The sequence below is a fragment of the Mustela putorius genome, unplaced genomic scaffold (assembly GCF_011764305.1).
Source record: "Mustela putorius furo isolate JIRA1106 unplaced genomic scaffold, ASM1176430v1.1 tig00003913_pilon_pilon_pilon, whole genome shotgun sequence".
NCBI lineage: Eukaryota > Metazoa > Chordata > Mammalia > Carnivora > Mustelidae > Mustela > Mustela putorius.
Window position 1 is genome coordinate 2,711,379 of NW_025422060.1, and position 14,509 is coordinate 2,725,887.

Below are 14,509 nucleotides of genomic sequence, written 5' to 3' on the forward strand. Positions count from 1 at the left end.
CGGCACCATTTATCGTTCTCGGCCCGCAAGAACGACATTCCACTAAGTGATAATTCTTGTGGAACATGAATGCTGAAATACTTAGTAAACTACAGTTAGGATTTCATGTCTTTTGGAGAAAAGTTGTAATTGGGTGCAGTGGGATTTCTGCAGGAAAGACAAGAAGAAGTCCTAAAAGAACACAGAAGAAACAGCAATGTAAAATGATGTAAAGGGAGAAAAGGAGGAGGTCATTGTTAGCTTAAAGATCATGGATCATCTGCTTTTAAGCTATAAACTAGGACTGGTCTCTTTTTGCTTAATTATGTTCTTGTAAAAGATGGCTTCTCTTGAAAGATATAAACACTATAGAAATAATCCCAGTTTCATGCATTTTGGAAAAAAGTGTTTTAGAGAAATAATAGATTTACAAGTAGAATGTATGTTGTAATTTTTTTGTTGTTTTTGTTAAGAGGTTCAGTGTAACAGTGGTTAATTTTTTTCATGGTAACACAAAATCTGTACACACAAAATATAATTGATATTCCTTAAGTAAAAGGCTCTTATATAAGGAAGAAAACACCTGATGTAACCATAGATTGTCTATCTGCGTATTTTTCAATGTTTATTTCACTTGGAGAGATAAAAGTAATTTTGGGGCCTGGGTGGCTCAGTGGGTTAAGCCGCTGCCTTCGGCTCAGGTCATGATCCCAGGGCCCTGGGATCGAGTCCCACATCGGGCTCTCTGCTTGGTGGGAAGCCTGCTTCCTCCTCTCTCTCTGCCTGCCTCTCTGCCTACTTGTGATCTCGCTCTGTCAAATAAATAAATAAAATCTTTAAGAAAATAAAATAAAAATTAAAAAAAGAAGATAAAATAATTTTATTCATATGCTAACTTACATTAATATAGTAGAATTGCCAACTGGGACTTTTGGTGCAGTAACAATCTAAAGTTGTTTATAATTTTAATAAATAAAAATTGTAACTTCATGTATCTAAATGTCACAATGTAAGATTTGAGTATTTTCAGTGGTATATAAAAAGGCAAGCATAACCAAATAATTGGAAACATAAATATTGTGGTATAAATTTTGTGCAAGAACTTTAATTTTACTTAAAATTAAAATTGGAGGGGCACCTGGGTGGCTCAGTCCATCCGGTTTCCAACTCTTGATTTCGGCTCAAGTCATGATCTCAGGGTCGTGGGCTCAAGCCCGATGTGGGGCTCTGTGCTCAGCGTGAAGTCTGCCTGAGAGTCCCTTTCCCACTTTCTCTCCCCTCCCGTACCTCACCTGCTCATAGTCCCCCTCCCTCTCTCAAATAAAATAAATCTTAAAATTAAAACTGGATATATGAAATTATAAAAATGAACAAAATAGATATATTTTTAAATGCTGGTAAAAGGCATTGATTAGATACTTAAGGATACTATTGAAAACACTGCATTTTTAATGTTAAAAGGATTCAAAATTATGCTTTCCAGTAATTCTGTAGTTAACTTTCTAGTTTGAGTACTCTTTGACCAAAAAGAGAAATTAAATTGAAATTATTTCTTCCTCTTTGAATTTGGAACACTCCGTAACATAGGCTGCTGTGGCTGATTTGTGTTTTCTCTGACATATCCATGTGTTTGTTATTCTGTTTCTAAATTGTATAGATGTTGGAGATTTCATGAGATTTCATTTCATTCTACAGTCTTAGATTAAGTCTAGTTTCGTAGTCTTTGCTCTTCTATCTCTCATTTCCTGAGAGAGATGTTTTAAAATTTCCCAGCTTATTTTTAGATTTATTAACTTTTTTCTTTGCAGTTTTTGTTTTTTGTGTCACATCTCTGTTGTTGAATAAATATCAAGATTGGCATTTCCATAGTTATTTTTACTGCATTTTAGTATTTTTGTCCATCTTGTACTTTTTTTTTTTAATTGTAGCACATACTAATATTGTTATATCAGTTTTCTTTGTACTTTTGGAGATTTTGGTGTATGTGTTTAACTTTTTAGTGTAAAATATAAAATAGAGAAAAACGATACAGCATAGTTGTACAACACAATTGTACAACCCAATGAATTATTATAAGGTAAATATTCTTGATCTTACACCCAAGTCAAGTAATAGAACCATGTCAGCCACCCCTGAAATCTTTGCCTGTGTCCCATCCCTTTCCTTTCTCCAAAAGTTTACCACTATCCTGACTTTTAAGGCCATACCTTTTTTCTTTTTCTTAGGGTTTTATCACGTATGTGTATATTCCCAGATTCTGTACGAGTTTTTAGTCTTGTCTATCCAAAAGAACTTTATATGTCTTTTAATCAACAGGTTATAAGTCTTTTAATCAACAGGTTGCTTTTCTGTCCTTTTTCCCTCCTTTTACTTTGTTGGTGAACCCTGGCCCTTTGATCTTTTGGACTTTCCCATCCTCTGGATTTTGCTGATTTGCATGAGACAAATTTAAATATGTTCCTTTGTCCTCTCTATTTCCTGCAAATTGGTAGCCCAGAGGCTTACTCAGACTCATTGGTTCCCTCTGGCAAAGCTGTAGATATTCTTCCATATTATCTGTTTTTTCACTTTTTTGGATGTAAGCAGTCGCTGATGTTGAATACCAAGATCTTTTTGTTTATTTTGGTTTGTACTATCATTTTAATTTTGCCATTTAATTTTCACTTTTACCTGGAATAATCTTATAAAGACATGCTTCCCTCTCATCTACTATTTGGTGACCCATTGGTTATATAGGAAGGATAAAATAACTACTTGTTTCTTTCCTTTACTTACTTGTTAAGGTAACGAGTTGGTTTGCTGTTATCCTCAGAAAATGACTAACTAGCTTTTTTTCTCCATTACATTCTGATGAACTTAGAGATTTAAATACATTAGATTCATTTCTATTCATTGTTTTATCAAAGTTTAAATCGCCTTTCTTTGTTTAGTTGGCTCATGGTCTTTTTTCATATGACTTTAGTCATACTTGCTATCTTCCTTGCTGTCTAGTGTATCAGGATGTTCCAGACTTATCTTGTACATTTTCTTCCCCAGACCTTATTATTAGCTACTTAATGAAAAACTTAGTTTTAAATACACAAGTGACACGTAAATGCTTTCTTGAAAAACTTTGAATGAACCAGATTCTTTCCTCAGTCCTTCTCTATCCAGAGGTAATCCCTGTTAGCTGTCTTTACAAACCCTTTCCTATGAATTTTTATGTTTACATACAGATATAAGTACAATACAGATATCATATTCTTTTTTCATGTGACTTTTTTGTAACTTCAGACAATCATAAATGATACTTACACTTACTTCTTTGTTTATTCAATTATGTATCTTGATAATTTTTCTGTTAGTACATAGTACATTCTTTTTAAATTGTTACTTAATATTTGATATGGTTCCACCTCATTTGATTAAGCTCTTCTCAGAGTATATTTGTTTGTTTACAGTTTTACCACTAATATAACTCTTGCTTTTTTTGTGCACAAAATGCAGATGTTTGTTTGGAGTTATAAAGTATGTGCATTTAGAATTTTGCCAATTTGCCCTCTGAAGTGCTCGTTCTTCCACAAACAGAGTCTGAGAACGCCTGTTTCTCTACCACTCAGCAATCTTGCTCTTATGCAGTCTTGCCAGTCTAAAGGGAAACCATTCCCTTGATTTCCCAGTGCCTTCCTGGCATGGGAACAGGAATGAGTAGGAGGTATTCTCCAGTGAGGACTGCTGCAAGTGGTCTGGTAGCAGAGGTCTCCCTTCTCTTGGGCTTCACTATCTCTCAGGCGCGCCACTTACTGCTCCAGTGGGGATGCAGACACAGCTGCTGCTGGGTGCCTCACTTCACAGCCTGGCTGGTGCTCCTGATGACCTAGTGGGTTTGATCATCCGTTGTGTGCCATCCAGCTTGTCAGCTCTGCCACTTCTCTGCCTGTCTGCCTCCACTCTCTTCCCACCCTCTCCTTGTCACATACTCTTGTGTATTTTGGTGTGTCGTTTTATTTTCCTACATTATTCAGTCTTTTTTCTATCTTTTTCAGTTTCTTGAAGTCCAAGGGCTACTGCCAACATTGGGGTGTTAAAAAGTATCCTTCTTGTCATTTCTCAGATTTAGAGTGGGAGCAGGAGACTGCATTTAGTTTGCTGGAACCCTAGTCTCATTTTAAACATAAGGGGAAAGGAAGGTTTCACTAAAAGGTTAAGTTGCCCATTGTCATATACCAGTATCAGGACTTTTCAGAGTTCCAGCCTAACTTTTTTTTTTTTTTTTTTTTTTCCAGCCTAACTTTTGATGACTATCACAAATCCAGTCTGCTATTTGAATTAACAGCTCATTTAGTTTTCTTTAAAAGCCTTGATTTTAAAGTCCCAATCAGTGATTGTGGTCTCTTTTGGTCTCTTGCTTTATTCTCCTCTGTAATATATTAAAAGTGGTTCCATTTTTCTCCTGTCGGTACTTAAAATAATAGGTGCTGTTTATTGTTTACTCAGGTACCTGGGACTGTGTTACATGCTTTCTTGGATTATGCTTAGTCTTCACTACATCCTTGCAACCATGAGGTTTAGGTACTTTTGTTATCCCCATTTTACAGAAGAGGAAATCTGAGTACCAAGGTGACATATTAATGCAGCCAGAGCTCAGACCCACGCAGTCTGACTCCAAAATCCTGGCCTTAAGGTCTATGCTAAATATTCCTGTTAGTCCCCATCATCCCAGCTGAGTGATTTCATTATATTGGCAATTTCATTATGATTGCTCTAGGCATTTTCCACACAGTCCTATTAGGATCAAATAATAAACCATATTTCTAAAAATTCTTTATATTCTTTTCTCAAGGTTTATCTCTTGGGACCTCTGTTCTTAGATGATATTAGAGTTTATTCAGATGACCAATTTAGTCAGTGCTTTTGTATATTTCTAACAACATCATTTGACGGTTTATTTTCATTATCAGTCAGTCCAGTAGAAACCCTGTATATTTATAATGCTTTTATGCAGTTATAAAAATATGTAGTGATTGAATAATTATGCCGCAGAACTTCTGCAGTTGTTAACTTTTTAGGGAGGACAGCTTAGTTATTAAACACTGGGAATATCATTGTTTCTTTTAGACAGTATGTTCCCTGATTCCAGCTTATCTGGGCCTTTTGGGATCAGAAGCAAATGGCAGGTGTGTTGAGAATATCAGGAATGGAAGTTATCCTGGTGCTGAGCAAGAAGAATAGGATTTGTTAATGAAACGAATTCTAGGGGTACCTGGGTGGCTCACTGCCTTCGGGTCAGTTCATGGTCCTGGGGTCCTGGGGTTGAGCCCTGTGTCGGGCTCCCTCTTTGGTGGGGGGCCTACTCCCCCTCTTTGTGTTCCCTCTTTCGCCGTGTCTCTCTCTGTCAAGTAAATAAAATTAAAAAAAAAAAGAAAAAAGAATTCTAGGTAATCTGACTTTCCAAATATTCACTTTTCTCATTCTTGACTGATATTTATTGATCCTGCAAAGTTGAAAGGGGAAAAAAAAACCCAGTGTGTTTCAAATAGATAAGATCGGTTAGATCATTATTTCACCAGATTTAATTTGGGTTTAGGAAGGTACTAACCGAAGATGAGTAGAGGAAATGAGTTTACTCTATGTGGCCTTAGGGAAACTCATTGTTTTTATTAGTAATATAATGTAGACTTTGTATCTGAGATTCTGTGTACAGAATTACTATACCCATATTAATTCATGTACAAAAAACTTTCTCCAGGCTATCCAGATAATTGAGGAATGATCTGGAAGCAAGGAGGGACAATGTTAGAAAGTCTATAGCCTACCTATAAAGAACAAGAAGTTTTTACTATGAAATAGTGATAATATACTTCTTGTTGCTCTCTTTGTAAAATAATCATTAATTCAGAGGAAAAAAACATTTTAAAGTGAGATGAAAGATTGCCAGTAGGAAGGTTAACAACTGCATAGTGGTTTGATTAGAGTATTAGTACTGGAGTCAGAAATTCCCAGCTTGGGGCCAGACAGTAGCTTTAGGCAAACTTTTTCTCTATTTCATTTTCCTCTTTCTGTAATTAGAAAGCCTGATACTCAGATACATTTCTTATAGTGATTAAAACTTGTGTTACTCATAGTGCCTTTGCTAAGTAGGACTTACCAAATGTCACATGAATAACTGAGATGACTTTAGGTTCCTTTGCAATACAGAAACATATCATTAAATTTCTAAAAAGAAAAATACCTTCAGTGTGAGTGGGAAGCAGCTCAGTGGCTCTAGTAGATCTCTCAAAGAACACGGTATTAGTCCCTTCAGTGAGTGGTAATATATAAAGTGTACCTTTGAGGAATATGTACTGTTAGATTATAGTGAACTGGTTCAGACTGAATTCTCAGACCAAATCATCTAATAATAGAGTTTTGGTAAATGAAATTCAGATATTCTTAACTTACTGGACTCGTGTCTACTCTAAAATCAAGTAGGTATCATTCTAGTGTCAATATAACCAAATATATCAGTGTAACAATCAAAGCTATTATTTATTGAAAAGACATATAATGAGTATGTTAACTATCATAAGTATTAATTCAGCTCTGATATGAAAAATTATTTTTAAGCATCAAGCATGCATTGATCTTTAAAATGCTTTGTAATTTGATTAGATTAGTAGAATAAGCAGCCGTATTTTGGCATACTTTGGTATTTTTCCATAGATAATTTGTATTCTCAATATTTTTTTTGTTATATCTTGTTCTAGTGATCGTGGTGGAGAAGACCCAAACCAGAAAGTAATCCATGGGGTTATTAACTCCTTTGTTCATGTTGAACAGTATAAGAAAAAATTCCCCTTAAAGGTAAAAAGCCTCCTTTAAAAACATAATCAGACCTTTAATTTCTTAAACTATCTGTTCTAATTTTTTAAATGTGATTTTAATTGATTTATTTAGTTTTATCAGGAAATCTTTGAGTCTCCCTTTCTGACTGAAACAGGAGAGTATTACAAACAAGAAGCTTCAAATTTATTACAAGAATCAAACTGTTCACAGTATATGGAAAAGGTAAAGAACACATTATGCTAACTGTATCATCTCATATATAAGACATGTATTTTATTTAACATTTATTTTCTTAGGTAATACATTTATTTGGTGGAAAAGGTTTCTTTTATTTGATCATTATTCTGAATTATAGTTAATATGCAATACCTATTGATAAGTCATTGTTCTTGCTATGGCATTCTCCATGGGAAAAAGTTCTATCCAATTTTGAAAATGGTTGATGCTTCTTGATAAATCCTGATTACTTGATTAGCTTGTCTTTAAAATTAATACTCACATTCTTGGCAAAAGAATAAATTATATCTGTGTTTAGCATAGAGGCTAGGTGTTTGGGTTTTTACCTTTTCTCCCTCCCCCCCCCCCCGCCAAGATTTTTATTTATTTGACAGACAGATCACAAGTAGGCAGAGAGGCAGGCAGAGAGAGAGGAGGAAGCAGGCTCCCCACTGAGCAGAGAGCCCAATGCGGGGCTCAATCCCAGGACCCTGAGACCATGACCTGAGCCGAAGGCAGAGGCTTTAACCCACTGAGCCACCCAGGTGCCCCTCTTTCCTTCTTTAAAATGGAAGGAAAAATTTAATAATTCTGAATACTTGGTAGGTTACTGTTTTGGTCTGTTCAGTTTTTGGAAGACTGAGAAAAACTCCACAAGATATTTTAATTACTCCTTAAACCAACACATATTGATTACTATTTAAAAATTCCATGTATACTTTTTTTAGTAAAGAAATAATTGTGTTATAAAGTCAGTCATCGTAAAGATGTATTAAATTTTTAGCCAAGTTTTTAAATTTACAATATTGAATTCCAGGCATTTTATTATACAATGATTTTTGTTACTTTGTTTAGCCAAGAAGATAAATGTGTTTCAAGTGGAATAGCTGTAGAGTGGCCTCCATAGATGACAGGTCAAGAGATAACAGTACGTTGTTACATATTCCACAAAACCCAGATCTAGAAGTCTGAGTTGTTTTAATTCTTTTCTGCTATTGTCACTGATTAGCTCTAGGACCTCAAGTTAAGCCTTCTAGGACATTTTTCTCCATCTACTAAGTACAGGTTACACCAGGTCAGTGACTCTTAGCTTTAAGCCTTTTTGCTTCTTAGACTCTCATTAAAGGTTCTAGATCCAGTCCTGAAAAGTGCACATGGATTATCAGTTATACACACACACACACACACACTCCTTGTTATATTTGGCTCTCAAAAAGAGGCCCTTGACAAAAGTATTATATATTCCACTTACATGGAATTTCTCTCTAGAATATGGAATATCTAGAATAGGTAAAGACAAGAAGTTATTGGGAGGAGAGAATGAGGAATTATTGTGTAATGGTTACAGAGTTCTTGTTGGGTGTGGTGAAAAAGTTTTAGAAATAGACAGTTGCACAACATTATGAGTATAATTAATGCAATTGACTCACACACTCAAAAATGGTTAATATGGTATATTTTATGTTACATATATTTTATCGTAATTTTAAAAACACTAATAATGTAATATACCCCAAACCATTGAATTATATTTTTAAGGGGGTAAATTCTACAATAAATAAATTATATCTCAAACTGTTAAAATGAAGGCCACTGGAAATTGTGTTTGGGAAGTAGCATTTGTAAGCGTAGTTCATTTAATTAACAGACTAATGTAGTCTTCCTACTTCTGTTTCTCTATTATACCTGTAGTTTCGGCCTTTTCTCCCCAGCTGTAAGTGCTTTTATAGCCCTTTGAAGCCCCACATTGAGACACTCCACTCTTGTCTACCTTTCTTTTGATATGCATCCATCCCCTTCCATTATCATTAATTTTTTTCCTTTTCTCATCCTCCATCACCTTCCCACTCTAATTCCTGTTGCATTTAGTTAATCCATAAACATTAAATCTGTAAATGACTAATAGGCATAATCCTTTTAAGGGATGTTTTTCTTTTAAAAGCAAAAGTTTTTGACAAAAATTACTTTCTTAGTTGATTAAATATGCACTGAACATATTTTAGTCCAGATAGCTTTCTTGCCTGCCTTTGGTTTTTGTGACTTTGTCCTAGACTACTGGCTCCACAGGGGAGCGTAGTAGGAAAGATAGGATGGTGAGTCTCTCTTCAGTCTTTGCCTCATTTTCATCAAAAGGTATCTGAGAGGTAACCAGGAATGATGTATTATTTCCCCTTTCAACATCACCTTCCTTTCCAGTATTACCTTCTCAGGCCCTCGCAAACTCAGCAGTATTCTCCAAGGCTTAACTGTGCATAGTTCTCTGGGACCATTTGAGTTCAGAAAGTCTAGTTACATAGCTTCAAGTTGCAGAACGTTTTCCAAGTCTAAACATTTGTATGTATATGTGCTATACTAGCTGGTTTTTATTGTGAATGTTGTTTTGTTTTGAGGTAGAAATTAGCCAGATTCTCTAGCTCTTATCTTCATTAGCGCGTTCTTGTTAATATTAATCAGTGTATTATTGGTAGCCCAGTGTTTCTTATGTAGGATAAGCTTTACTAAAGCTCTTAATTGACATATTTAAATATGACTAAATATGACTTTAAAAAATGTTAATGAAATCTTTAATTTGATAATTATCATGTATATACTATTTACATTTACATTTTATGAGACAAGGAACCAACATAAAATAATTAGATCAATCTACTTAATCCAGTTGATGTAAACTGTTTTTTAGTTTGATAGTTAAATATTCATAAAGTGACCACCTGTTCTGGTTTTTTAATAACTTTTACCCACTTTTCCTGTTGCATGTTAGGTTACCTATATAATAGCATGATCAGGGTTATTAAATGAAGACAAAATGCAGGCCACTTAACTTGAGTTCATGTTCATGAGATTTTGGTAAAATGTAGGTGATAACTAATGCCTAAATAAAATTTAAAATGATTTATGGAATGTGAGTTTAAATTGGTTATATAATCCATATTTGTTACCTGGCCATCTTTAATTGAACCATTAAAATTAGGCTATCTTACTGGTATTACAGGTTTTTCCTCATAGTAGTTCATGACTGTAAAAATATATTTCTAAAGGTTCTAGGTAGATTAAAAGATGAAGAAATTCGATGTCGAAAATACTTGCATCCAAGTTCATATACTAAAGTGATTCATGAATGTCAGCAACGAATGGTAGCAGACCACTTACAGTTCTTACATGCAGAATGTCATAATATCATCCGACAAGAGAAAAAAAATGGTAAGTGATATGAAACAGTGAGTATGAATAGAAACTAAATTATAAATCCACTTTCTACACATCTCCAAGCTTTCTTAGATTTCAAAAATAGTCTAGTCTAAAATATTCAATATGCCTTTTATCAATTCTTAATAATCTGTTTTAAAAGACTGTTTTGGAAAGGTATGTTTTCAAAGTGTATTCCAAAGTCAAAAGAAAAACTAGGAAAAAGTGTTTGTACATTTTTACATATCACAAGGCCTAATTTCCTTAATATATTAAGAGTTTCTACTAAATAGCAGGAAAACAAAGATGAAAAGGAAATAATACATTTTAACCAGCTGAGCCACCCAGGCACCCTTGAAAAGGAAATAAACATTTTAAATATGTGCAGATACTCAATCTCATTCAGAATAGAAGAAAATACAAGTGAGATACTAGTTATAAGTAGTAAAAGAATGGAGCTTGTTTTTTTAAAGATTTTATTTATTTGTCAGAGAGAGCATAGGTGGTGGTGCAGCAGGCAGAAGGAGAAGCAGTCTCCCTGCTGAGCAAGGAGCCGGATGCGGGGCTCTACCTGGGATCATGGCCTGAGCCTAAGGTAGACACTTAACCTGCTGAGCCACCCAGCTTTCCAAAGTGGATTTTTTTTTTAAGATTTTATTTATTTATTTATTTGACACAGAGAGATCGATCACAAGTAGGCAGAGAGAGATTGGCGGGGGGGGGGGGACAAGGGGGGTAGTAGGCTCCCTGCCGAGCAGAGAGCCCAAGGTGGGACTCAATCCCAGGACCCTGAGACCATGACATGCACCGAAAGCAGAGGTTTAACCCACTGAACCAACCAGGCGCCTGAAATTTTTTTTTTTTTTTTTTTTTTTTAAGGAGAAAATAGCACTAAAAGTTTTCAAATAACAGGGAATAAATGTAACAAGATACTTGCAAGACCTACACAGAAAATGAAACATTGTTGAATTGAAGGTAGCATTGATATATAGATCCAGGAGAATCTACTCAAAACTAAATGATTTTTCATTTGTTTTAATTCTGAAAGTTAAACTCTTAGACTAAGAAAAATCAAGACAGTCTTGAAGACTATCATGGGAAGACCTTGCAGGATGGCATGACTTACGATAAAACCACAGTAATTAGGACAATGAGACATTGGTGCAGGGTAAACAAACAGACCAATGGAATAAAATAGCCTAGAAATAATCCGTGCATAATAGGTACTTGATTTGAGACCAAGGTGACACAGTAGAGCAGTGGGTGAAAGATAAGTCTTTTTAGTATAATGCTGAGTCTATTGGATGTTCTCTGGGGAGAAAATAAAATCTGATCTCTACCTCAGACACCATATACAGAATCAATCAATACATTGTTGGCTTTTTACCTACATGTAAAATAGTAACACTTTGAGAAGATAATATAGGAGAGTAACTTCATGACCTTGAAGTAAGGAAAGATATTTTAAATGAGACACAAAAAGCACTGGCCACAAAGGGAAAGATTGATCAAGTGGACTGCATTAAAAAACAAAAAAAAACAAAAAAAAACACAACTTTTGGATCATTAAAAGACCATTGAGACCATCAGAAGACAATCATAGGGTAATATATTTGCAATCACTGAAAAAGATTTATGTCCAAAATACAAAATGGTCAAGAAATTTGAATAGGTACTGCAGAGAAGAGGATATCCAAGTGGCCAGTAAACATATACAAAGGCCCTCAATCTTATTAAAATAGGAGAATGTGAATTAAAAGCCGCACTAAGATACCAGTACTCACATTTTGATATAAAATTTAAAAGACCAAAAATAATTAGTGTTGTGAAGTGTGTAGACTAGTAAGAAGTTGTTATATACTGTGGACTCAGAGTATAAATTAATGCAACTACTTTGAAAACTGACATTAACTCTTAAGGTTGAATGTATACATATCTTCTGATCTAGCCATTCCAATCCCGATACATAATGCCCTGCCCAAACTACATGCAAATATATACAAAAAGGTACAAGAGTGTTTATAGCAGTATTATTTGTATTAGTTCCAAACCAGAAAGAACTCAAATATCCAATAACAGTAGAATAAAGTACAGTATACTTCTATAATGGAATACAATTAGAGAATTGAAAATGAACAATTACAGCGACATACAGAATGCAGGTGAGCCTTATAAACATGTTCAACGAAAGAAACCAAACATGAAGGAATTGTACAATTGATTCCATTTTTATAAGTAGTTCAAAACAGGCAAAACTAATCTGTGGGTTGGTAATCATTATAGTGATTACCTGTGTAGAAGAGCAAGAGGAATAGGGATTGGGAGGAGGTATGAAAGGAGCATTTAGGTGTGGGAATTGTCTCTTTCTTACTCTGTGTGGTGATGACGTGGGTATGTATGTGTTCACTTGTGATAATTCATTGAGATATATACTTATAGTTTGTACACTTTTTGTGTATGTGTTATATTTCAATAAAAAGTTTAAAAAGCATTGCACTGAGACATCATTTTCATTTCTCAATGGGAAAGAGCAAAATGTTTGATTACATGTTGTTGGCAAGAGAACTTCCTATTATTGGGAGCTGTTTTATAAGGATCTGTCTATAAGATGAAGCTCTTGACACAATACTCCCACTTCCAGGAATTTATACCACAGATATCTTTGTCCATATACAGGATTATTAATTGTAATATTGTATTACCAAGGATTGGAAAAAAGCAAATTTGCATCAATTTTAAAGAAATTTTAATATAGCCATATAATGGGGGTGCTAATGCAGTTGGAAAATTACCTTTATATGATGACATAAAAAGATCTGTAAATGTTCTGTTCTGCAGTTGCAAATAATACATAAAATATGCTACACTATTTGTGTAAAAAGGCAGAGGGAAGACTATTTGTTTGAATGTGTGTGAAACATCTTTGAAATGTTAACTGTAATATTGCTTTCCTGTTGATGGTCAGGAGATGGGTGTAGAGCCCTTTCTTTGCATTCTCTTGTAATTCTGCATTTTGAACCAAATATTACCAAATACATTAAAATATTTTTTGAACTCTTTGGAAATTTGATAATCAAACTTCTTTTTCTCTTCAGACATGGCAAATATGTATGTGTTACTTCGTGCTGTGTCCACTGGTTTACCTCATATGATTCAGGAGCTGCAAAATCATATCCATGATGAGGGCCTTAGAGCAACCAGTAATCTTACTCAGGAAAATGTGAGTGATATAAGGAACTGGATATTTTTCTCTTAATCAGATTATAATGGACTTTTTCTTGACTTTACTGTTTTCAACAATGCCAGAGAAAAATCCTACCATGATAGCAAATGAAACATCTTTTTTGTTTGTTTGTTTGTTTTAAGGTTTTGTTTATTTATTTGACAGACAGAGATCACAAGTAGGCAGAGAGGCAGGCAGAGACAGAGAGAGAGGGAAGCAGGCTCCCAGCTGAGCAGAGAGTTGATGTGGGGCTTGATCCCACAATCCTGGGATCATGACCTGAGCCAAAGGCAGAGGCTTTAACTCACTGAGCTACCCAGGCACCCCAGCAAATGAAGTATCTTTATTAAAATGTTTTAAACCTGTAGTTGAAAAAAAAAATTAAGCCTGTAGTTGGCTTCATTCTGGAATTACCACATTATTAGGAAATCATTGAATGAAATAGGTTTTCTCTTAGTCATATTGATGTGTTCATTGGGCAGTTGTTAAGTAACTTCTCACAGAAAAATATGTTTGCTGCTTCTAAGTGATTGTGTTTCTATGTAATTGGCATTAATAATTGTAGTGGTAATGGTATTAATCAGGGGCAATACAGGCAAGTTACAATTTGCTTTCTTTATATATGCTCCAAATTTGGTAGCCCAGGAAACAATTTAGATTAAAACAATCTTCCCTAAATATATGCTTGCTACCCAAAATTTCCAGCAGTGATCCTCATGTCCCTCTTACTTATCTTTCTGAAGAGTGCCCTACCACTTAAATGACTGTTTACAGCAAAGTGTCTTTCCTCTCGAATTGTGTTAACTATTGTCAAGTCTTGCTGTATCACCTTCTTTGTTAATACTTTAGTGATGGCTTAACCAGTAAGATAGACATGATGTGAAATGTTACTTCTCTTCCTGAAGTAGAGCTTTGGCTCTTCATTTCAGTAATTTCTATATGGACATCATTGTTCAGGAGCATTTATTAAATGCTGATCACTTCAGTGATTTTATGTTCTGCCAGTAATGCATAAATAAAACCATTAGTTTATGTTATTAGTCTTTTAGGTTTAGGGTGCTGAATGATACTGAGCAAAGAGGCATAGGGCGTGGTGTCAAG

The 14,509-nt window shown here is 34.7% G+C and overlaps 1 protein-coding gene across 4 annotated transcripts in view; it reads left to right on the forward strand.

The window, feature by feature from the left end:
* CUL2 (cullin 2) overlaps positions 1-14,509 on the forward strand; it is a 102,415-nt gene that overhangs the window by 70,114 nt on the left and 17,792 nt on the right. For all 4 annotated transcript variants that reach the window (XM_004774295.3, XM_004774293.3, XM_004774294.3 and 1 more), the window contains 4 exons: positions 6,705-6,801; positions 6,895-7,005; positions 10,038-10,200; positions 13,281-13,405. In XM_004774295.3, the coding sequence (XP_004774352.1) occupies positions 6,705-6,801; positions 6,895-7,005; positions 10,038-10,200; positions 13,281-13,405 (496 nt within the window). The remainder of the gene's footprint in view (positions 1-6,704; positions 6,802-6,894; positions 7,006-10,037; positions 10,201-13,280; positions 13,406-14,509) is intronic.